The sequence below is a fragment of the Nyctibius grandis genome, chromosome 17 (assembly GCF_013368605.1).
Source record: "Nyctibius grandis isolate bNycGra1 chromosome 17, bNycGra1.pri, whole genome shotgun sequence".
Classification (NCBI taxonomy): Eukaryota; Metazoa; Chordata; class Aves; order Nyctibiiformes; family Nyctibiidae; genus Nyctibius; species Nyctibius grandis.
The window spans coordinates 7,690,295-7,715,842 of NC_090674.1; the positions used below are offsets into that span (position 1 = coordinate 7,690,295).

Consider the following 25,548-nt stretch of genomic DNA (forward strand, 5'->3'; position numbering starts at 1 on the left):
TAATCTTTGCTTTGAATTTCAATAGAAGGGGCTTCCCTTTATATTTTCAGAGCTGCCAGTGAAACAGTCTCCTGACAGTCATTTGATACTCAAGCACTGATATAAATCCTAAAGATGTAGAGAAAAATACAGGGAAAGTCACGCTTGCGTGTACGTATCAGTAAAGCTGGGGGGGAGGAAGGCAGCAGGACCACTTTGTCACCGAGTGGGAGGAGTGGCTGTCAGGAGGACTGGGACTCAGGTCCCTGCCTGCCCAGCTCCACACGATAGACTTTCCCTCTCTTTGTCTCAGTTTCCGTGTTTACACAATGGTGATAACAGCAGTTCTCCTGTGAAAGGAGTGTGTTAATTCACTGAGAAGTAGAATTTATTCCTATGTTGAAAGAGGCATCAGATAATAAAAAGTTACAGTGTTTTGACGTATAGAAAAGTTTGGGTGGGATTTTTTTCTTACTTTGCCCCTGTTCCTTTCCCACCAGCAAAGTCTGTAGGTGAAGGAGGTCATAAAAATTCACATTTTGAAAGCCCGGTATTTACAGGTCGTTAAAGAAAGCGCTGATGTAGCGTTAACTTAGCATTGCTGGGGTGTCTCACTAATTTAACAAATACGGGATCTCACCCCGCTTCTAGTTGAACTGAGCCCTGGCTGGCAGAGTATTTATAGAGCATCCCTACGGAGTGGTTACTTACTCTTAATGGCACTAAAGAAAGGGCAGGTTTGATTAAATGAGGCAAAGTTCTTCTCCCTTCAGCTTTCCAGGGTGGAGGGGTGGGGGACGCTGGTGAAGCTCCTCACGACTTCCCTGCCGTGTCCTGTTAATTTCATATTGCTTTTGCTGTTGGTTTCTGTTGATGCTTTAGGTGAGGTCTGTCACAAATCCTACACGCAGTTCTCCAACCTCTGCCGGCACAAGCGGATGCACGCGGACTGTCGCACCCAGATCAAGTGCAAGGACTGCGGCCAGATGTTCAGCACTACCTCCTCTCTCAACAAGCACCGGCGCTTCTGCGAGGGCAAGAACCATTACAACCCTGGTGGGATTTTTGCCCCTGGCCTACCCCTAACGCCCACTTCCATGATGGACAAATCCAAGCCCTCTCCCAACCTCAACCACGCCAGCCTGGGATTTAACGATTATTTTCCATCCCGCCCGCACCCGGGGGGTCTCCCGTTCTCACCTGCCCCCCCTGCCTTTCCTGCCCTCACTCCGGGATTCCCAGGCATTTTCCCACCGTCTCTATACCCCAGGCCCCCCTTGTTACCACCCACACAACTGCTCAAAAGTCCCCTCAACCACACTCAAGACGCAAAGCTTCCAAGCCCCCTTGGGAACCCAGCACTTCCTCTGATCTCCGCGGTGAGCAACAGCAACCAGGGTGCTTCAGGGGAGGAGAAATGTGAAAGCAGCCTGGAAAACTCCTACCTGGAGAAGCTAAAAGCCAGGAACAGTGACATGTCCGACGGCAGTGACTTTGAGGATGTCAACACAACCACAGGCACGGATCTGGACACCACTACGGGCACCGGCTCTGACCTGGACAGTGATGCAGAGAGCGACAGGGACAAAACAAAAGATAAGAGCAAACAAATTGAGCCCAAGCCAGATTTTGTCAGCAGCTCTGTGTCTGCCAGTTCCACCAACAACACCAGTGAGATCCCTCTCTTCTATTCTCAGCATTCCTTCTTTCCTCCCCCCGAAGAGCACCTGCTGCCTACCACGGGAGCAGCTAATGACTCTATTAAAGCTATCGCCTCCATCGCAGAGAAGTATTTTGGGCCTGGCTTTATGGGGATGCAGGAGAAAAAGATGGGTTCGCTCCCGTATCATTCCATGTTCCCTTTCCAGTTCCTCCCCAATTTCCCCCATTCACTCTATCCTTTTACGGAGCGGACCCTCAATCACAACTTGCTGGTCAAGGCAGAACCAAAGTCACCCCGGGACCTCCACAAAGTAGGCAGCACCAGCTCGGACTCGCCCTTCGATCTCACCACAAAGCCAAAAGAGATTAAGCCAATCTTGCCGCCGCCTAAGGTCCTGCCAGCCCCGTCCTCGGGGGAGGAGCAGCCACTGGATCTGAGCATTGGCAACCGCATCCGAGCCAGCCAGAACGGAGGAAGAGAGCCACGGAAAAACCACGTTTATGGGGAAAGGAAGCTAATGGCAAGTGAAGTCTTGCCCAAGATTTCCCAGTCTCAACTGCCTCAGCAGCCGTCCCTGCATTATGCTAAGCCATCACCCTTTTTCATGGACCCCATATACAGGTATTAACATACCCTGCCTTAAGCCTTTCCTCTAACGAGCTAATTTTCTAGCTGAGATTGCAACTTGAGGCAGATGGGGATGTAGGTTGTTCAGAAAGAGCAGTGACAGTCTGCTGCAGTACATTGTCCTTCTCTCTCCTTTGTCACAGCACGTTGAATTGTCTGAATCGAAAGGGCTGACTAATTGAAAGGAGTGCTCGTGATCAATCTGTGTAAAGAACACATCCTTATTTTGATAAAGAAGAAACTTGACCTATTTAAGGACTCTCCCACGAGCCAACACTAAGATGGCACTTCTGCTGGGGAAATTCCAGAGGTTTGATTCGATAAGAATGCAGAGTTCAGATGCCTCAGAGCCCGGGCTCTCATGGCTTGGGAATGAGTCAGGAGCCCTGGGAGCCTGGAAATGCAGCTCTCCCACTCACTCACTCGATGGCCTTTCGTGAGCCACTTCACCTTTCTTCCCCCCCACCCCCCTTTTTCTTTCTAATTCCTTTTGAGTTTTTCTGTTCATAGGAACTGCTGTCGTGGACCCAGCCTTTTGAAACATTTTTAAGTCTGGAATATTGTGTAAATACACGGGAGCACGTTATTATCTGGATCTCTCCCAGATAAATTGTTTGCAGACTTACCTTTCTTAGGAGATAACCAGGGTGTTCTAGTTTCACTTGAAATGGATGGGTTTTGAGGAGGGCCCATTCGTTATGTCATGCCTAGAGTAAGCTGAACGTGGAAGGCGTGTGTAAGGCAGAGTGCATGAAGTTATCCAAATGCCAGTTAAACTTCCAGAAGGCAGGAACTGGGAAGATGCTGTATGGGGGAACACTTGAGTCTTTTGTTGTTTTAGAGCTTTTCTAAAGGAAAACTATTTTAAGGAATGAGGGTACCAGTAAGTTTGTGTATGACCCATCCAGGCACTGGCACTGCCTTTGTTATCCTCCTGCTACACGAGATGTATTTGTCATATAGCAAATACCATTTGGTTGTTTTTAGTGAAGTCCAGTGAAACGAAGTATCCCAAACCAGTTTGATTTAGGCATTAACATGACAATTAATTCTCCCTTAGGACAGGAAGCTTCATAACTTCCAGAGGGCTCCAGTGTCTAATTGGGCAGCCGGTTCCTGGAAGTGAAGGGTTTGTCCTTGTGTTCCTAGAGCGAAACGTGCGCAGTGTGCTGCGGGGTGGCAGGGGGAGCCGAGCTGGGATCCAGCCTGCTGGAGGGTTAAGGGATGTGCCGCAGGAGCTGGCGTGTTCGTGGCGCTGGGAAGGCTCATCGTCACCGCAGGGCGATTATGTCAGCGCCGGGATGGTTCGCTTCAGCGTTCAAAGGGCTGCGAACGGCATCGGGTGGCGTGGCCTTGACCACGGCTGGAAAAGCAGGCCAGGGGACCAGCACCTATGTCACTGCCGTGCTGCCATTGTGCGCTTGATAACTGTGGGAAGAAATGATGTCAATGTCTAGCCAGGCCAGAGAACTGTCAGCTGAGATGAGGATTAGTGAGCCCTTGTTGCTTGCTATTAAGAAAGCGTCTCTCGCCGTGCCAGCGCTCTCGGGGCTGATGCTGGTGCTTGCTTACACGCCTGCCATCTGTGATGGAAACGGTGCATCACAGCCCCGGCCGTGTAACGTGTTCTGTCTGGGACCACCGTGGTCATCTCCTCCTGGAAAAATAAGTGATGATGTAAATAGTCCGACTATTATTTTTGTACAAAGTACTTCTGGAAAAAAAAGAAATGAATGGGATAGAAAGGCAAAAGCTTCGAGTTAGCGTAGGGTCCTGCCACCTCTGGGCATTCTCAGTAGGAATGTTAAAATAACATGGGTTGAAAAAGCCGTTGCCAATTAAAATAGCAGCCTCGGGAAAACCGTAAAGGTCCAGCAGACAGATGGAAGTGAAGGATGGGGGCATCATTTGTTGCATTCCATGGGACGCATATAGTTTTAGTAATATGTTAAAATAGCAAGTCGGTGGTGGAGCTGCTTGTGAATCAGACTCCTGATGTAATGGGCTAAACAGCGGAGCTTCCAAGTCCCAGCTTAAAAAATATGGAAATATTTTGTTTCTAAACTTCTCTTTATCAGACTCTCTCACATCGTTTGCCTCCTTCATTTTTCTCCCAAAGGCCACTTAAATCCTTGACATTTTCTCCTGGTGATATAATTTAATGCAGCCAGACAGCCTGAAATCAGCGCAGTTTTTAGCTCAGCCTCGTTAAGGTAACGTTCTCAGGCACTGGGCTGAAAAAATCAGCTTAATCCTCTGGTCGCTGCGGAATTCGGCTCTGACGAGGACGTTTGTGCGGTGGTTGTGTTCCCCCTCCCGACGCTGGGAGATGGTGAAGCTGCGTGAGCCGCTGTCGCCTGGCTGAGGGCTGGGCTGTCTGCCCGGGTACCCGCTGCCAGGCTCCGCAGGCGCTGGGCAGCGCGGCGGGTCCGGCACCTCGTGGAGGGTGAAGCTTCGCTGCGCGGCGTTGCTGCGTTTTTCTGTTTCACCTTGTGTCAGGGAGCAACTGCTTACGTATTGTTTCAGAGATTGCTGCTGTTCTGAAAACTTCTGCCTGTAAAAACACGGACCTTCCAAAGTGCAGTAATTCTGGCTGCATTTCAAATCCAGCTCTTCTCTTTTCTTCTACCTAAGAAAAATTAAATGCAGATTAAATCCAGTTCGCTAAATAGCACCCTGCATGACTCTGCCTTTAAACTCTTTGGTAATTTGATCCACACACTATCAGCTGAGATGCAGCAAAATAATTTGCTCTCATTTATGCTGGACGAATGTAGTTAAAATTACTCTTACTATTGGATTTCTGCTGGTGTAGCTGAGTGGACTCTATTCCAGTAATGTAAAGATGCAGCTGCGTCTATTGGAATTACTTTCATAACACTTTTTTCCCATAGAGGACATTTCAGTTTCTCTTTCTGGTGATTCCACGCCACGGTTTCCCTGCAAGTAAAATATTTTGTGAAAGCAAAGCCAGTATTTTCAAAGACAGGAGCCTAACTTCAGGATCCTTTCTGCATAGTCAGGTGCTTAAGCATGGAATGTTTTGAGTGGACCAAAGCGACGGCAGAAGAACTCGGGTTCCTGAGTCACTTTGGAAATCTCCCACCAGTTCCTAACTTGTTAAATTGTTGTCCACATATGCTTGGCAGAGAACCTCAATGCAAGTTATATCTCAGCTGCAAGGGAGGAAATAAATATGAAACACCTAATGATTTCAGCACACTTGGGGCTGCAAAGGCTGGCCCGGTGTTAACTCTTAAGATAAAGACAAACTCTCAAAGGCAGATTTTTTCCGTGCGGTGGCTGCCTGCCTGCTGTGGACTCTAGAGCTTCTCCCACTTCAGCATTGCTTTTGCTGTAAATGTAGGTGTTTTCATGACACTTCACAGCAGCAGAGGCTTATAAACCACTCTAGCAGAGGCATTAGTTCTCACATAGAAAGATCAACATGTTTTCTTAGTCATCAATCTGATGGCTAAAAAAATGTTGCCCAAAGGAGGGGCTCCGTTTTCGTATCGTTCCGGGTGCTGTTTGCGGGGTAACCTGTGGGTCATCGTTTGTAGCATCCAGTAGAAGACAGACGTTTGTGTCAACAGGAGAACAGCCTCCTAGATGTAATTTAAACACCTCTGCAAACGGTTTGGCTGTTTCTTTGCTGCCTGCAGCCCTGTGAGGTATGTAACCCTCTGTGTTGTTGTCCAGCAGGGTGGAGAAGCGGAAGGTGACAGACCCCGTGGGTGCCCTAAAGGAGAAATACCTGCGACCCTCCCCGCTGCTGTTTCACCCCCAGGTAAAAGCCGTGACGTTACAATGCGGTGTTGATTGAATGCCAAGAAGTCTGAGATGGAGCTGGTACAGACAGGTCACTTGGGTCAGACTCTTTCTCATCCGAGGGCCTGACTGGAAACTCCACTATTTTCCACCAGTTACTTTTGGATACTTTTAATTTTGCACCTGGTTTGAGGATGAGGGTGGTTATGCCTTGCTGTTTCTTTTGCATTAGCAGAAGAACAGGGATGAGGTCTGGACAACTCATATGGTCGGCCAAACTCCCCTTTCACAGCCCAGAATGCCTGCATCATTTCTCCGTGGGGAACACCTGGTGTAGCAGTGCAAAGTGGAGGAGGACTGTCCAGGCAGTAGCATTTTGTACCTGCCTGATGTTCCCTTACATCATCTAGAAAGCGCAGGGCAGTGGAGAGCCAGGGTTGGGTTCTGCCTGCTCCAAAAGGTGATGGGAGAACTTGCATGCTCTCCTTCCTGCACAGCTGCTCTAGTCTCTGTTCTGACAGCTCACGGGTGTTTGCTCCCTCTGCATCTCCCTCAGGTCTGAGTCGCTGCAGAGCAGTGGGAATCGCTGCTGGCCAGCTTTCCCATTCGCCAGTGGACGGGGAATGCTGTGGCCCATCAGCCACAGTGCAGCTGTCCCAGGCCTTCACCTCAGGGTATTGGAAAGGCACCACCAAGGCCAGTGCAACCAAGACTATTTGCAACCCCAGTTTGCAAACCCCCTTTTCAGCTCAGCTCTCCAAGAAGCGATGTTACTCTTTGCCCTCAGGATTCCTCCCTCCACAACGATAATGCAGCGAGTTCTGCCCGACATCCTCTCCAGTCGCCAGCTATCCCCCCTCTCTCCTGCTGCGAGCACATGCTGGGAGCTGAGCTCTGTGGTCCTTATTGTACTCTCCTTTATATTCGCATGCATTGTTCTCTTCTGATAATGTTTCCCACCTTAGATAAATAACTTGCAGGTTTGTGAAAGCTGGATCCTGGTTGCTTTCACAGCTAAACTTAGTTCCCTCATTGTTTCGCATCAGCCTCAGAGTTTGGTTAATAACTTCCCCTGATTTTTCCTTCATACAGGCTGGATAATGGTGACAGGCTGGCCAGGAACATCCTGTGTTTGTGTGAGTTAGAATAGTGGGGATAACTGCCTGTAAAGAATCTGATAGCAGGGAGGAGCTAGTGTGGCAAAGCAACCCAACAAGACGATGAGAAACGTCCAGACCCGGAGTAGGAGCAGGCATTGGGTGGAAGGTTGTTAACATTGTTCCTGAAATCCTGGCCACGTCCTCTTCCCATGGCAGTGAAAAGATGTGGAAGGTCTGGTTATCTCTAATGGCTTATCACACAGAGTAGCCTAAAATTTACAATCACTCGAGCCCGAAACTTCCTGATGACCGATTTTTAATAAAGCGGGTTGCTGTGTGAAGATCACTTGATCTGTAGAGCTGCTGTTCCCATGCTGTGGGATAATCTGATATTTCAAATACAATGAGCGAAGACAGGTCATTTGTTCAAGAATGTGTGAGATTTTTATCACCAGATCACCAGGTATTATCCTGGATCTTTTCCTAAGAAATCGTGTTTTCCAGGGGCTCCTGCTGCTGTCGTCTTCGTTAGGACCAACGTTCATATGCCCGGTCAATTAGAGACACGCTCTACGTGTGTTCCTCGCGCTCTAAACCCGGGTCTGGTCTCAGCCTTTTCTTCGGTGAATAATTCCCCAGCTCTCGCAGGGGGCCCTGGGTGGGATGTGATTAAGCCAAAAGACGTGATAAAGACTGAGCGTTCAGGAGATGTTTCCTCTCTCAAAATGAATTTCAGGCAACTTGTATTTCTTAGCCAGCCATTGACAGTAGTTTCTCTGCTGTGATGGGAGTTAATCTTACGTTGTCTGTTTTAAACGAAACTCTGGACAACATAAATAAATGGTGTAACTTTTTGATAACTTAATGGAAAACCTTTTCTCACCTGTTAAGTTTCTTTTCTTCTCCCCTTCTTTTTTATTATAACCAAGCAGTTGTTCCCTAAATAGCAAAGTGCCTTTACCACTGGAGAGGCTGTGGCCGGCGTTTAGAATTTTAAAATAAGCCTAGGGCTATCAAGGCAGCAAACATCTCTGACTAAGTGCCTAAAGAACAGGGCACAACAAAAGAGATCTCCAGGTACTCCAGCGAAGGGCTGAGTGGCACAGCTCTGAAAGATCCGCATAGCATTTTAACGTGATGGTTTTGTTACATGACTGGCAGCTGGGGCAGAGCTTTTGCTGTAAATGATCAAGTAACCTTTTCAAGTGGCTGGCGCTAAGTATTACTTACTATTTATCATGGGCTGGGAGCCTCCAACTAAGGGGCCGTGGATCTATTATCGGGAAATGGGTTTTACTACTCCTCTTTTTTACAGCTTATGAATGGTTGTCAGCCTTCCACAATGTATTCTTCGGTGATTAAGACAACTTTTTTTTGTAGTCATACATTTTAAACAATATCTTGGCTCTCTTTCCCCTGCCCCGAGCCCAGTTTAATAAAGTGTAAACGTGCAAAAGGTCAGCCCTTCCTGTACAATAGAGCATCGAGTTTTGATCTATGGCTTCCTACTGCCTTCCGCTGCTCGCTGTCCCCCGGCCCTCGGGCTCCCGCTCCCCCCGCGCTCCCTTCTCCCCCGTGATGTCAGCTGCAGGGAGGAGGCAGCTTTATTGCTGCCGTGTTTGTTTTATCCGTGTTTTCTGCTTGGTATCTTGAAAGTGCTCTCAAGAGTGCATAAAACTGACCGTTGGGGATGTCAGCGTAGTCCTCTGAGTTACATTTCTCTCTTGGATTTGGGTTTCCTGTTTTGCTCTAATGAAAGTAAAAGTGATTTTCTTTAGGTAGGATTTTTGTGTGTACCCTTTTTCCTTGCACACAGGCCGACCTTTTTCTTTCCTTTTTGCTTTCCCCTTGTCCTGTATCTCCAGGTTTTTCCCTTTCTTGCTCTGTCTGGTGAGGGATTTAATCCAGTGAGAGCATGGCCATTGCTGAGACATACAAACTAAAGCTGATAAAGGCACCCAGAAGCGTTTGATGCAGCGTCGCATCCCTAGGCCTGTTTGCCTGCCATCCCCATCGAACAGGCTGTCCGTGGGCAGGTTGTGGTCCTCCTAGCCGTAACTCATCCAGCCACGGCTCACGTAGAGTGTTTTGGCTGGAATTCACTCCAGGAAGCTCAGCCATCTCCCACCCATCCTTCCATCACCTTTACTGGCTTCTGAACCTTTCTTACATGCAATTAAAATGTTGGCCTCTTCGCTAGGCAAGCTCTCTGTGGACCCACTCCATCCTGAGTCTGATCTTAACTCCTCCTCTTCGCCCCTCCAGCCTCAGCCTCTCCTCTGCCTCGGCTCCCTCACCAGCGCTCACACACTCCCCTGTGCTCCATCCCGCTCCGCTTTGGCCAGGATTCTTCTGCTTCCTGCCCAAAACTTCTCTAACCTGGGCTCACCTGCCCGCAGCTCCCTCCTGCTGTCCCTCCGAGCCCGTGCGAGGGCAGCGGGTGCTGTACAAGTCAAACCTCCCGTTGCTTTCCAGGACTTTGTTCTGAGTTTGAGAGGAGGGTTTGGACGCTGAGTTCTACATCCAGCAGTTGACCATGGTGCTTAATTTCAGTGTCATCCCTGGGAAAAGGGAAGCCAAGCGTATTCTGAGATAATTTTTAATCTGAAATGCTGAAAGTAAGCACATGCACATCACAGGAGGTAAACACAAGTGCCTGATTTCTGAGATCTATTGCTGACTGCGTGGCTTTGCCAGTTGGAGCTTTTCTGATTCCTCTGAGCTCGATACACTATTTCTCTCTTTCCTGGCTGGGTTCAGTGGCTCCGGGTCAGGCTGTACAGCTGAGTGTCGGAGCAAACATCAGCAACAGGCTTTGACCAGCATACTAGGGCTAAGAGACATGTTTTATGCATCAGATATTGTTCTTCCTGTGGATTTTATGACGTGAGGTCTTGCCTTGTCCTTGTAGATGTCAGCCATAGAAACAATGACGGAGAAACTGGAGAGTTTTGCAGCCATGAAGGCAGACACTGGCACTTCCCTGCAGCCCCTTCCACACCACCCCTTCAACTTCCGATCTCCCCCGCCCACGCTATCGGATCCCATCCTGCGCAAGGGCAAGGAGCGTTACACCTGCAGGTAAGGGCCTGGGCACCGCGCAGACGCGAGGCCGTACCCCAGCGAGGTGAGGCAGCCCTGGGAGGATGCCACCCCACCCCGGCTGGGGGCTGCATCAGGCACCAGCGTGCAACAGGGCAACTTCACATGGACATCTTCACTGTCTTGGCAGGGGTGGGAGGAAAAACAAGAAGCAGCAGAATTAGAACAGAGCATTCTGATGACTAATTCCCTCTGAAATAGCTTGTTTTGTCTGGTAGAAAATCAGCATCTTCTATTTTCTTTGTAATTTTTAATAACTTTGAGAGCGGATCTGGAGATTCTCAAGCAAACCGAATTCTCCAAGCCAAGTCTCTTGCGTGTGGTAGCAAATGCCACAGTTTCCAATGCGAGTGCAGTCTCAGCTGTGTCCAGTCTCAGCTAGGCAAAGTAATGCAATTTTAAAAATGGCACACGGTCAACCGCTTTTTCAAACACAATTGCACCTACAGAAGTACTTGCCTATCCCTTGCAGCTCTAAAAGCTCGTATTGGAGCAGATAAAAACCTGCATCTGCTTATACAGTTTTACCTGCGACTGCTGGGGTTCTTGTGGTGGCTCCCACTGCGTTTTTCTTGGGTGCAGTAAGTGGGTGGATGTTTCATTTGATGTATCTCTCATGTTCAACTTTGCCACAAAAGCTATGGGCTCATGAGCCCGTGAGTGAGGCCGATGGTGGCTGGTGGCACAGTGTTTGTAAGCGATGTGGCGTGGCAGGACGTTCATGCACTGATGGTGACTTTGGCTTTCGCTGTCTCTAGGTACTGTGGTAAGATCTTCCCACGCTCAGCAAACCTGACAAGGCATCTGCGGACACACACTGGAGAACAGCCATACAGGTGATGTTGTCCCCCAGATAAAACCCCTTTCCCCACACACTCCTCCTTCACCGCTGTGTTATTTTTTCTCCTTTCTGTAAAGCTGTGCCAACATAATACCGCAGTCCTGTGGCATTACATACAGCGATTCATAGGGTTGTATATTATGTGTGCCAGCCAAAAATAATCAGGCTTGGCAGCTTGAAGATAGACACTTAACTTATATTTAGATGTATGCTGGCAAATGAGTGGTCTGATTTGCAGTGTTGTTTAACACTCACATTAACCATTCATCTCAAGGACAGCTGAAGGTGCTGAATGTCTCTGAAAACTGGGCTGGTTTGAAGGCCTTGCCAATAAGTTAACTGCTGGGTCTAGCTAGATTTTTTTTTTCTTTTCCTAATGCATGTCAGGGGTGCCTGGAGTAGTGGATCAAAAAAGAAGAGAAAAGAAAAGCCCTGTAGTGTATCTGCTTTAAAATCTAAGTTAGGGGGTGTCCTGCGGGGAAATTCATGCACTGTTCCACGTCTTCAGCTGGGTGTCTAAGGTAAAAGGCTGAACTACTATTTTCTACTAGTTTGGGACAAGGTGATCAGATTTTTATACTTCAGTTTGCACTGTGTCCATGCAAAAGGGCACGTTGCAACGCTGCCCATCCCCTCTGGCGTGCCAGCCTGGGCACACGCAGGCGCTGCTTCTCCTACAGGGACGCCTCTTCAAGTGGGTGTTTTAAATTTGAATAAAACTCACAAGAAAATATATGTAAGTGTGTGTATGTAGGTATATGAAGGAACATTTCTCATGGAAGACCAAGTGGGAATTTTCCCCCCTCAGTGTTTTCCTCTAGTGTTTTGCATCAGTGTCAAAAAAACTTTGGCAAAAAATATGCTTTGGTTGATTTTTTGTTAGAATAGGTACATATATGAGCAAAACGGAATGACTGATGAATTGAGAGCTCGCTGGAAATCAAGCATTGTGTTTTCCATAACGTGAGTAAGTGTTCTGTGCGTTGTCAAACAATAGTAACAATTCAGTTTCATTTTTGGTAGCTAATATTATGGTATTTCCCTACACAGTCATACGTTCACAACAAACCTAATGTAATAGATATTATATAAAGAGAAACACAAACAAATTTATGAGCAGCAAAAGGCCATGTGGTCAAATACATCACATTTTTATGCTTAGTTTAACTTAAGAAGCTACTCTCTCCCACATTGTGATCCCTGGTACGTACAGAGTCACATTTTTTTTCCATACAGAGTCATACAGAATTTTGAGTGTAGACATTAGGTAAATTAAAAATAAAAAAAAGCCTCTCCGAGGCAGACATATATTTTGGAACCATTCCCCGTTCTGATTTTTTTCAGTTGCGTTATTTGATATGCCTTGAATGAATGCTGTGTATTCACCATACACCCCTGTCTGCCTAAATGCTTGCTCCCGATTATTCAGAGGTTGTTAGTTCAGTTTTCTTCCAAAAAAGGAGACTTGCAACTTCACAAAGGTTAGGAAAATAAAGATTTATTTGATCTGGTCTTCTCCCAGAAAATGGCCTGTGTGTTTTTTTTGTAATAGAGGTTTGACTTCTGGACAACGTTGCATTATAATGGCACTCCTGAGAGTCAGGGCAACGTTTACAGAAGAGCTTAATTGTCATTGATTTTCTTTCGCTCTCAGAGAACTGAGGTTTCCAACTTTCGCAGCAATAATTGTTTTGAAAGCTTGTTTTTTAAGTACCAGCTTTGTGCAGGTAAAAGGAGGTTGCTGACTTCTCAGTGTTTTACTGATGTCTTTCTTATGACTTTTGATTGTTTAAATGTTTTTTCTTGTGACTCTGTCAGTGTTATATATTCACCCAAATATGAATTAAAATGTTCTTAAAGCTAACATGAACTGACCAAATGTCCAAGTGTAGATCAAGAAGCAGACAGGCCAGAAAATAAGGTGCTTTGGTTTTGATTCCTGATTGTCACTGATAAGTGATGTGTTTTTTACCATGTCACTTATTCCTAAGTGTCTGTTTAGTTATGTATAAAGTAGGAATTAATAGCACATGAGCAATGAAGAGGCAAACTAATTCTGTAAAGGGAAAGAGCTACATGCTTCTTGGAGAGTGAGAAATACCTGGTAACGTACTTGCTAAAAATCCATGGATTTGAGAAGACTCAAAGACAACATGCTGTACAGGGAAATTCGATACGCTGCTTTTCACTCTTCCTTTTCACATCAAATCTAAAATTCAGTTGTATTTCAGAACCCAGTGGTAAAAAGGACTATCAAACTTAACTGTTTCTTTCAGAAAAATGCAAAGTAAGGTGGGCTTGTAAAATTCCGTCAGGCTTACCTGGAAACTCAGGTCATGAAAAACAGGACTTTGTTGTCGTTCTGAGCTTACAAAGCAATCCAGAAGAGACAGTTTTTGGTGAAGCTCCTTATGCTGGGAGCACACGGACATAAGGGTGTGTTGTAGTTGTGAACTCGCTGCTTAGTTTTGTTTTCATTCTCTGGAATCACAGGATCCCATAAACTACATAAAACCTGGACTGGGAACAACTAAAAGCTGTTTGATTCAGCAAGACTTTATTTTCTTCTTTCAAATGTCCGTTCCCTCCGGGATGCCATCTAATTGATTCTTGAATTACACCCAGCCCCGAAGCATTGCCTGTAAGGCTGTGATTCCTCCTATAAAGATGTGCTTCCTGACGTCTGTTTTGAATTTGTTTTTCTTTAATTTCCTTTTAGGCCCCCGTGTCCTGTTATCTGCGTTAAGCTGAAACTAACAACTAAAGCTGACGTCTACCATGTCATTTAAGATTGCACATAGTTCAATAAAAATCTCTTCTTTCTCATTTTCTTCTTTTAAAATGTAGCCTAAATTCACCCCTGGTATAAATGCACTTGAGATTAAGGAGTTGCTCAGAGGAAGAGCAGCTGTCCCTGTGTTCTACGCTTTGTTACTGCAATTCTGTCTTTACAGCTCACATTGATCATCAAATAAGTGTAGAATGTTGCAAGTGCTGTCGTGCTGCTGAGACTTTACAAAGCCCATTATCAGATGCCTCACTGTCACATTCGAAGTGTTACCAAACTGTCACAGCCCTGGAGCCATCAGCTCAGTTCCTCGTTCCTCGTTCCTGGGCTTTGTTGTCTGTTTTTCCCCTTCCAGTCACACTACACCAGGTACCCGAGTTCCCTCCAGCTCCAAGGATTGCCAGACCTCCCGAGCTCCAGCTCTGGCTCCTTCCTAGCTGTCGCTCACTCCCACTTTATATTTTTTTAGCCCATTGGTACGTTACTTTAAACTGATAAGGAAGAAACTTTACTAGCATTTTGTCGGTGTGTTTACAAAGCAAATACCGCTTCTTCTGAGTTTTATTCTCCTGCCTCTGTGTTCACCTCTTCCCTGAGTTTAAGCTGGTTCCTCTGCCTTGGGCCATTTATTTAGATTAAAACCAGCAGAGCTCCAAGTACCGACCCCTCTGGGACCACAAATAATCCGGTACGTCTCCCTCATCCCTTTGCTCTCAGACGTTAGCTATTGCTCCTCTCGAATGCCCCTCTGGTTTCTATTTTTTTAACAAGCTCTTTATCCTTTCTCCGTACCCTAACCTGGATCCACATAGCTCATAGTTAGAGCGAGGACCTGTCAAAGGAAACTTTTCAAAGACTTCCTGAACATCTAAATAAATGGACATGGAGGAGGCCAGACCCGTCCTGCCTGACGCACGCAGCGCTGCCTTTGAAGTCGCTGGGGCTGCTCGTGTGAGTGATGCCGGCGGCACCCGGCGCGGGTACCCGGGCAGCCGCCAGCACGGCAGCACACCGAGCCCCGTGCCCTGTTGTGCCAGGCACTGGGCACACACCAGTCAAGGAGGGTTTCGCTGAGAAGGCCGTAGAGCTGGCGGGGACAGGTAGGGAGTGAAAACCCTGGGCGTGAGCAGAGACGAGGGAGGGAGGGAGGGGGCTGCTGATACGGTGCCAGTGGAACTAAGGTGGGCAAAGCTGCGTGTGAAAGTCCCGTGGATAACAGGGCTGTTGGGGATTGGCTGGTTTGGACCTTTCGGGTTTCTGAAGTGCTGAACAGTAGAAGCTGCTGGAGCCTGGCAGCTCCTGAAAGCAGGTTCATGGGCTGCTGGCACATAGGAGAGTAAGAGCTGGGAATCTGTGCACGTTTAACTCGATATAAATGTATATAAACTGTGCTAGTTCTTGCTGTTGTTCAAATAACGTCTTGTTTTCTTTAGTTGTTCAATTCATGTTTTTTGAAAAATGAAAAAGAAAAACTTTTGAAGGCTCAGAAAACTGTGGTTTAAACCCAGATTTTGCTTTCTTCCTAGGTTAATCATAATAAAGTTTCATTATTTGAAATAACTTTATTCTTTTTGGTGATTTAACAGTAGGAAATTCGGAGGTGGACATGGAATCCATAAACATTCAGCGAGAGAGAGTGTTTCATAAATGTATCTCTGCTATTTCCAAAAATAATATCAATTTATTTTTAGAGACCAAATAAAAATCACAGCTGTAGCACATCTGGAAATTGTGTGTGTCTTTCACACATAGATTTTTTACACTCGCACCTCCTTGGTGCATTTGAACCTGTTGTGTTTGTAGGAAACAATACTGTGTCCTTAGTGTCAAGGCAAATCCAGTTTCCTCCTGGAATGGCACTGGCACGAGGTGGGTTCTGTGCCCTCTTCACATAACGAGCTCATGGCCTTCCTGAAGCATGCACGAACGCACCACCGTCCTCATGCCGTACCACGGAGTGGCTCAGCTCCGTGGGATGAATTCTGCTGGCAGTTAGAGGAGCACGGAGCAGTTCTGTTGAGGCAGGCGGTTTTGTTGGGGAGTTACGAGGGTTTAAGAGCAGTTTGTGTTTTGTCCCGTAAGTGTGCGGGATTTGCAGAGCTCTGTAGGCAGGATCCTGCTTCTCGTGGGGTTTGGAAGCAGAGCCGTGAGGAAAGCGGCTTTGTGGAGGTCCAAATGACGTGTTTAAAGGGAGATCTAAGGAGGGATTGGGGCGGATTCGAAGAGGAATTAGATTTTGTGTAGCTGAAGCTCCTGCTCGTGGCTCGAAGCTGCCCTCTGCAGTGCTCCGGCTGCCTGCGCTGGCCCAGGCCAAGGCCCAGCTCACAGAGCAAAGCCTTGGGTTTATTTGGGGTGACCTGAATCCAGAGAGGGGGGTGGCAGCTTGGAACAAGCTGCCAACCCATCTACTGCAGGTCCTGCAGAGGCTTGGTTCAAAGAGGGAACATCTCTTCGCTCAGCAGTTGCCCTGGACATGCTGACTTGGCTCCTGGCACTCCACATTTTTTCATCATATTCACTGCACAGGAGTAAATCTTGTCCTGTTTGGAAGCTACGGGGTATTTCTTGGGAGCTATAGTACTATAATAATAACCGTAATTACCTTTAAAGGCATGCTGCACTGCCTGTATCTTGAGTACCACAAGGAATTTCACAAATAAATGTGGAGTTTTCTGTATGTCCAGATAACTCTGTCATGTAGGGATATGCTGGCTAACAACTATTTCATACGTTTAACTGCCCTTCTTTCTTCTGTGTTCTTGTTTCCTCCCTCCACAGCCATATTTCACCTATTTCCCCTGCAAAATGAGAAGGACGGAAGAAATAAATTCACCTTTCTTGTTTTTACATTCGTGTGTCGAAAAGTAATTATTTTGTTTAAAATTTGAATTTGTTTGGACGACTCACTTCTTAATTAATCCTAATCCTTTCTTTGTGCTCCTTGAGTAACAATAATATCAGATTTGTCTGGAATGATTAATGCCTTGTGTTTCCCGGGTCCTCAGCTGAGTAAAGATTTATAGACCAACATTTTCTGGTTTTGTGATAGTCAGATTTTTCTTTTTCTTTTTTTTTCCCCTCACGTTGCACTCTTTGGCATTTTCTTCTATTTTTCAGGTGTAAATACTGTGACAGGTCATTCAGCATTTCCTCCAACCTCCAGCGGCACGTTCGAAACATCCATAACAAGGAGAAGCCATTCAAATGTCACCTGTGTAACCGCTGCTTTGGGCAGCAGACCAACTTGGACCGACACCTTAAGAAACACGAACACGAGAACGTTCCAGGTGGGAAGGGGCATGGCTGCATGGTTCTGCTGGGGCACTGGAGGGAGCAGACACCATGCTCTGGTCTCTCTGGTCCTTGGGAAGCCTTTAGGGAAAGCACTGTTTCTTAAGGCTGAATATCATTAGGTAGCAAAACCCAAACGCCAGCTCCTCGTGCAGCCAAAGACACATTTAACTACAGTGTGTAATTGTAACACACGCAGTCACGCACAGTACTGAGCTCTGCCAAGCTCTTGGCAGGTGTTACTTACACGTGCCCTTTTCCAGGCCATAAAATAGCGATGGTGATGCCAACTCCCTGGGGACTCTGTCCAGGGAGCGTAACCTCACCTTGTGAGATCTGCTACAGGGCTGGTGTGGACCTGTCAAGCTCCACCAAGGGTTTTTAACCTGAAATGCATTTGTAGGTATGTGTGAAGTTCAAGAAGATAAATAGACTTTGCCTTAAGATAAAAACCAAAGGAAGAAATTCCTCTGCTGAAACCGACTAAGTGGTATCCCAGCCTAGGAAAAAAAATATGGAAAAGTTATAGGCAGACAGCTGTGCAATGGGTAGTCGTTCTTAAATTGTACATACAATCCATAAATGCTAAATATCATCTGTATTGCTCTCTGTAGTTCAAGTCTGGAAAACATGAGCTTCCTTCGGCAGCTTTGGTCCACGAAGTTTCTCTTAAATGTTAAATCATTAATATATAGCGAGAGGATTGTTCTGTAACATTCCTCCTTTATTTTTCCTCTTAGTAATAGCTTTGACAGGATCTGATTGTTTCCCCTGTTCTCTTTTCTTGTTTCTCTCAGTGAGCCAGCACTCCGGAGTCATTACAAACCACCTTGGGACCAGTGCCTCTTCCCCAAACTCGGAATCAGACAACCATGCACTTTTAGATGAAAAAGAGGATTCATATTTCTCTGAAATAAGAAATTTTATTGCAAATAGTGAGATGAATCAAGCATCAACTTTAGCAGATAAAAGGTAGACAAGCAAATAAAATTATCTGGTGACATGTATTGTTAACATGGTTGGAAGACCAGTCAGCCTCTGTCCTGCAGTACTGGATTTAAAACGCTCAAAAGAGAGAAATGTGACAGTTGGGAAGGAAAGTGCATTCAGCTTCAAGCTCTAAGCCCAGGGTTAAGTCTTTTCAGAAAGGGACTTTTCTAGTCTATTAGTTCATTTCAAATCCATCTATATCACAAGCCTTATTTTGACTGAGCGGTATTTCACCTGCTGCTGTCCTGCTTTCACAAATTAAATGCCAGTACTAAGGTTTAAGTCCAAAATGTAAGTACGAGAAATCCACATAATGATGTGATCCATGTACAGAGCAGTAAGCAGTGTAGAACATACTGACATAAAATTTCTGGTGAAGTTGTTAATTTTATTTTACGTCACTTGGTGGCATCCTGTTGGGTTCCAAGTCCATAGCACTGGTGATCCCACCCCATACAGTAGTACAGAGAAGGAGGAAAGCCCCTTGTCCCACAGATGTTGTATTCTAAGAGATGGAAAACCATCGTTTAAATCCAGACTAGACAAAATTCTTGTTTGAAAAGCGTTTGGGTTGGTATATACTTGACATGCTTATTACCCCTTAGGACACTGTGAAGTCTGATTTTCAAATGCCTGAAACATGTTGTTTTTCCTTTTTCTTGCAGTTTAAATAGTATGTATATGTACATAAATATGTCTCTGTGTCCTTACATATGCATAAAATGAACAAAGTCCTGCATTACAGTGAAAATGCTTGACTTACTCATTTGGTGTCTTGTCTTTTTTTCTTTTCTTTCTTCTTCCCCCTCTTGACTAAATATTTCAGGCCAGAAATCCAGGCTATCGATGGCAATTCCCAGTGTCATGGATTAGCAAATGAGAAAACAGAAGATGTGGATGATGAAGATGAAGAACTGGAAGAGGAAGATGACGACAGCCTGACAGGGAAGTCCCAGGATGAAACGGTGTCACCCACCGCAGAGCGCCGAGGAGCATTTGAGGATGAAGAAGATGAAGAGCCCACATCGCTCACCATGAGCTTTGACCACACCCGAAGGTGAGGTGGGCCATTCCCTTTGAGAAGTCCAGTGGGGCTCAGAGTTCCGAGCCTGTGTCAGTGGTAGATTGTGAGTGCTGTGGGTTTGTTTTTCAAGCCATGTATCATGCCTCCAGTTTGATTTAAGCATTCACCTGAGAGATTCCATTTTCACCATGGTGGGGGACACGAAAAAGTGCACTGAAAGGAGAATGTGTGATAAGGTGGATATCCCAGGCTTGAGAAGTTCGTATCAGAACAGTTAGTCCAACACAGAAAACAGCATTTTCGGGGTACCACAGCTGAGCAGATAACATCCTTCTCCCTAAAACACTGGTCAGGCAAAGGAAGAGGCATACGTACACAATCCGGTTTGTGCTGCTCTGCCCATTTCAGTTGTAGCAAAATGACTTCAAGTGGAGTTCTCGGAGCTCTGGGAAAAAAGTGAGGCTTGGTTTTTCCCAAGGTCAAGCCAGGTCTAGACACCTTTAAAATTAAAAGTTTGTTGCACGTAGTATAGGCTTAGCTTGCTTTTTACCTCAGTTTCCCAACTGGTATTTGTAACGAATGTCCCACGATGCAAAGTAGGATCTTACTTCCATCACTATTTTCATTGCAACTCAGACAGAATGCAGCAGTGTTCTGTAGACATCGATCCAGTGTGTCACATTTCACGGAGGGGACAGCAGTTGGACACCTCCACACAGAAGAGCACAGCGAATTGTAGCCACGCAGAACCACAAACCCCCGTAGCACTAACGCTGTTTGTGCACAGTCACGCTCTCCACTTTTTCTTTGCTTCTTGCATCTTGTGTCGTTTCCGTGTTTGTCTGTCAGCTCACGCATGTGGCTTGTGAGACCCCGTGGTATGTGCATGCAGGCACTGGGTTAGCGACACTCACTCGGGCTAGACGTGGGCGGTGAGATGAGCTAACAACAGGTCAACCCCTTCCCCTGGTCATTGGTACAGGTGTGGTGAGGAGGACGAAGCCGGCCTGTTAGATTTGGAGCAGATGCCGCATTTTGGGAAGGGGCTGGATCTTCGCAAAGCAGCCGAGGAAGCATTTGAAGTTAAAGATGTGTTTAATTCCACCTTAGACTCTGAGACAATAAAACAGACTCTGTACAGGCAGGCTAAAAACCAGGTGGGTATATGACAGCACATTTTACCTAGCTTGCCGCCAGCACGTACCGTAGGAGTAGCAAGCAGCTGGCCTCCTTTAGCTGAGGTTTATTTTCCCCTTCCAGTGAGCAGGAATTTCAGCTGTTAATGCGTGAATCATGTGAACTGTGTCTTGTTGCAACTGTATTGAAACAGAGGAGAAAGGGAGCGGGCATCAGTTTTAGGTCACCAGATCAATTTATTGTTTAGCCTGTGCTGTGGGAACGTGCTTACATAGATAGAGGCGTCTGTCTGTTTTTATCTGTCTGCGTAAATGTTTTTGTGACTATTATTTATTTATACTTTGGGATGGGTCTTTAGTTGGTATAGACTAAGAAACTGAAGGTTTCGTCTGCAGAAACAGTGATAAAGTATCCTTGGGTCTGATCATAAAAGATGAAATAGACAATAGTATTTCCAGGACTTGCAGTCCAGCAAGTCTGGAGGAGTTCCTCGTTTGTCTCCCTGATTTCTCAAAGCAAACCATAAAATGGAGATCTGCCTTCTGAGCTAGACCAGTTCAGACCCACCAAAAAACCTCAGAATGACATCTCAGCATCTACTGGAGTTTTGAGAAAAACCTGGCGGTGTGGGGCAGATCCATTTGTGCTTTCTGCTTTTTCATGAAACCAAAATACTCGGTCTGGTTTTATGAAGTTCGTGTCTTGATCCCTACAAAAGGATTGTGATGAACGAACCATTCAATGAAGTTACATCACCGGGCTGGACTGGAGAGAGCATCCTCAGCCCTTCATAGGGGATGAGCACAGCTATTGCCTTGGATCCCTTTCTAGCCTTCAAGCAATAGAATTTGTCATGAAATCTATTTTAAATGGCCAGCAAAGCAGTACCTTAAAGCAGTTGCTGAGCAGAACATGATTTTTGATTTATCGTCACCCAAAACTTGTGAAATTCTTGTCCTCCTTCTTGCTAGTACTGAAGCTGGGGAAGGTCTGCTTGAAGATAAGACACAGTTTTTTTCTGGGTGAAACTAATTTAAACACAAGCCACTTGCCTGACTCTTAACGTGTGTCCTGTTACTAACACGCCAAATGTACTAACTGTGTAGGAACAGCTTGCTCTTTTGAAATTGGCACTACCTTGTTAGGTGTAGCCTGTGCTTGGATGGGGAGGTGTTTTTGGACCAGTTTTATAGCGTATGAGATGCAGGATTGGTTACACTGAAATCACAATAAGTAACTTAAATAATTGGAACCATCTCTTGTGCAGGAAATGTAATAGTAAAACAGCCTTTGTGTGAGCAGCCCAGCACTCCTCTGTGGCTGGCTGGCTGTTCAGCAGTTTTAGAGTCGTGCGTGTCCGTAACGCTCCAACGCTGGGCCTCCTCCAGCACACACCTGCAGCACGTCAATGTGTTGACTTGGCGAGTAGATCTGACTCTCAGCTTGTAAGAGGAGAGGCTGAAGTTGGGTAACTGGTTAGTATTGTCACCGTTACAGTTGCACTACTCAGGGTCCTACTGTAGGCGTTGTACCAGTGTCCCAGATAACGTATGGTCGTTGTCTGTTGCCCTGCAAAGGGTTGTGGGTGGGTGGGTGCGACCTCGGTGTGAAGGAGAAGGCTTCACACCTTCACACGACCACAATTTCATTGCAAAGTAGGAGTGTACATTACACCAGCTAACTTAGACCGGGGAGGGTGGGGACCATGTCCTCCTGTTTCAGATACTGGGTGGCAATTACATGGGCTTTCACCTACAGTACGTGAGGTCTACCCAAGTCTTCACATCACTGGTGTGGTGGCGTGCAAGGACACAAAGGTGTGTGAGACAAGTAGTCCTGGAAGAGGGAGAGCATCGAGGTTACAAAGAGGCAAGCAGATTGTTACAGAGAAAACAGAAGTCTCGATGCGTTTTTCTCAGCAGACGCTTTTAACCATTTCACTGCAGCAATAAATCAACCCCGACAAGAACATACGGACACACGAACACACTGGTAATGCCAACGGGCATTTCATGCCTGTATTCCTGAATACCTGGGCGCAGGTTTCTACAGGCAGCAGCGAGCTCATGCCAAGCAGGGAGCTGGGATGGTCAGGCCGTGGAGTTACAGCCGCTTGCTTGTCTGTAGGTGTACTTCTTTTAAGACCAAAACCAAGTAGTTGGCATTCTGCTTGTATCCACTTCCCCCTGAGAGCAGAGCCTAGAGTGTGTGGGTTTGTGACCCCGTGCAGAGCAGGCACACAATGGATTTGCTCCTATAAAAGCCGATGGCAATGACGGCCTCTCCTGACTAACCCTACAACTGCCCATAAAGTCCGTGGCAGATTTGAGCAGTCGGAGTGCTGAGTGTCATCCTAGTGCATGGACGTAGATGTAATCCTGCTGGCAGGGTTCTCAGCCCAGGCCAAAGGGTGCTGGCTGGCCCGTGTTCCTGTACGGTTCGGTGGTGCCGTGCCTGTCCTGTGTGCGTGTTGACACGTGTCCTCTGCGTTGCTCTTTTCTCCTCCAGGCTTATGCAATGATGCTGTCCCTGTCTGAGAACGCTCCCCTCCACGCGTCCTCCCAGAACTCTCTGGGAGCTTGGTTGGACATGACAGGAGCAGCTTCAGAGTCGGGGACCTTTAACCCCATCAACCACCTCTGAGAGGTCAACAAGGCACTGGCCAGAGCCCAGGCGAGGAGGCGGTGGTGCTGCAATTACCCTAGCAAAAATCCTAGCAAGCAGAAGATGGATGAGAGGGCCTCAGGGAGCCGTCTGGACTTTCGGCTGAGAAGGAAACCTGTCACACCCGACCTACAAGTCCTGCATTTTTATCTATCCAGAGTTTTAATTTCTAATTTATCAGAACGGACCTCTCCGAAACTGGATAACCCTGATGCAGCCCTGGGATTTCACAGTCTATAGGAACAGCGTGAGCAAGACACGAATTGCAACAGTGCAATGAAATATTGGCCCCTCTAACATGACAAACCAGTATCACTGAGCCAGTAAAGCCTGCGTGTAAACGGAAGCTTGAAACCATTCGGTAGCATTTCCTTTCAATTCAGCTGAATAGTGAAGTAAAAAGGAAAGAGAGCCAGGTGTGACCTATCCCTGGTGCAATTCTGACACAGTCACTGGAGTTATACCAGGGAAGGGTAAATTCAACCCACCTAATTGTCCCCCAAATGAATTTGAAGCTCTGCGCTTCCCCAGAAACACCGTCCTGTCCTTTGTTCCCAACAAAACATTGGCCCAGTGCAGAGCTGCTGGAACATGAGGCCGCGTTGCCTGCAGTCCTGGTACACCCTACGCAGCGTCCCGGGTGAGAAACCTTCAGCCTGGAGCGCTGCTGAGGTTGGGGCTGTCGATGTGTCGTGCAAATAACGTGGTTCAGAGTCATCGGCCGTGCCCTGGGTGCCCTCATGTCTGTGCCTGCGCCGCGAGGTCAAGCGTGCTCCCCATCTCTGGTGGTGCCTGTGAGCCCAGGCTGCTGCCTGGACGTGGAGCATCCCGAGGGGCTCAGGGGAAGCCACGCTCAGCGAGCTGCTGGCGGTGCTTGGGCTTGTCCCGGGGTACAGCCCTTCCCTGGAGAGGTGGAGCTGTGCGGGAGAGCGTGTGGTGGGCGAGCATCGCCTTAACGAGGGCAGTTCAGGCACATCTCCTGGTTTATCTCCCACGTTTTTTTTTAGAGTGACATCCTTTCGGTGCTGAGAGTATCTGGGAATTGGTGGCAGAAATTTCTGGCTCGTGCAGTTCTCTTGGTGTGCTGGACGGTTGCTTATGCATCACACGCTGCGATTTGGCCTGCAGTTTGAGTAGCAAGATTAAAATCTCCTTGCTTCAGCAGCCTCGGGGGTACAGCCCTCTTTTCAAGCACGTAGCTAAGAATCGAATCGTCTCTCTGACTCTGAAATTGCTCGCAGATAATTTATGAGTGATTTTAAATCGCTTCGAAGTCTCATCTTCTGTCCTGATACAAAGCACGCTCCAGAAACACTGATGTTGATGCTGTTCTCCATTGCAGTTACAGTCTGCTGTTGGAGCAGTGATTTTGCAGGTAAAGCTGCACTACAGAGCAGTCAGGAAAGCAAATACACCTTGTGAAGGGTAACATCGGCTACGCAGGTGAGGTTTCAGCGTATTGATTTCAGCATATTTTAGTGCTGGTGTTAGGAGCGATACCTTTGCAATTCCCACCCCAGAGCACACGTGAGGCTGTTTTTAGGTAGCCGGGAGCCCCAGGCTGTCCACAGAGGAAAGCATCTAGGGTAGCTTTGGTACAGGAGGGACAAAAGGTAAATTAGCAGCGTCAGCGTATTTTTCCAAGAAAATTTATCCTTCCTTTTTGGTTTTCTACAACACCCTGTGAAAGTGCACAAGGGTCTGAGACCAACAGTCAGCACAACCCGAACTGCTTCATATATTTGCACAAAGCTGGTGGGTGAGCGGAGCTCGAGAGCTGAGGATGTCCAAAGGCACCAGGCTCTGCGATGGGACGGGCCCAGCGCATCTGCCTCTGCTGCTGCTGCAGTACAGCCCTGCCCAGGCGCTTGGCCTTTAAATTATTCCCACAGGGGCCAACAGAAAATAATAAAAAGAATTGTTTCTTTTCCTGATGGAATTTATTTTAATCTGTATATAACTTGTAAGTTTTTGCTAATTCTTTTCTTATTTTATTTCTTCCTTAACAGTATTTTTTGCATTAGATATCATTATTGTGAGGAAATAATGTTAATATAAGTATGTAGTGAAGGACCAAAATTGTGTAATTAAGGTTGTGTGTTGTATGATTGCTAAGCAGGGAGTAGGAAGAGTTTGTCCACGTGCCAAATGCCCCTGATGGCTCCTGCTGGTCTCGCTGCCGCTTCTCCAGACAATCAGCTGCTTCGGTCCCTTTGCCTTGAAGTGACCGTCGCGTTGCACGAAGGTTTTATTTATGTCCTTGGCTGGTCGGGAAGCCAAGCTGCAGCTCTGGGCCTCCTGGCACCTGCTTGGGGTCACCCTTATGTCCGAGCACCCTTCTGGTAGGGACCTCAGCGCTGCCTGCCGCATTGGGACAAGAGCTGTGGGTAATTGTCAGCGTTTGTGCGCTCTGAGCCGATGTTTTGTTCATCGTTGAAGCAATCTTTGAAGAGGTCGGCGTCGCGCTCCTCGGCACGAGGAGGTAAGGGAGCGGCCGAAGGGGCAGCCCTGAGCTGCTCTCCAAAACGTGGGCCAAGTCCTGAGAAATGCAGATATTAGTGTGGGGATTCG

The 25,548-nt window shown here is 46.9% G+C and overlaps 1 protein-coding gene across 1 annotated transcript in view; it reads left to right on the forward strand.

Annotated features, from left to right (window-relative positions):
• Positions 1-23,528, forward strand: part of PRDM16 (PR/SET domain 16) — a 187,451-nt gene extending 163,923 nt beyond the window's left edge. The window contains exons 10-18 of the mRNA XM_068415101.1: positions 862-2,263; positions 5,975-6,059; positions 10,052-10,221; positions 11,001-11,078; positions 16,989-17,158; positions 17,960-18,134; positions 18,979-19,209; positions 20,159-20,333; positions 22,822-23,528. Of these exons, the coding sequence (XP_068271202.1) occupies positions 862-2,263; positions 5,975-6,059; positions 10,052-10,221; positions 11,001-11,078; positions 16,989-17,158; positions 17,960-18,134; positions 18,979-19,209; positions 20,159-20,333; positions 22,822-22,956 (2,621 nt within the window). The 3' untranslated portion in view covers positions 22,957-23,528. The remainder of the gene's footprint in view (positions 1-861; positions 2,264-5,974; positions 6,060-10,051; positions 10,222-11,000; positions 11,079-16,988; positions 17,159-17,959; positions 18,135-18,978; positions 19,210-20,158; positions 20,334-22,821) is intronic.
• Positions 23,529-25,548: the final 2,020 nt, after the last annotated feature.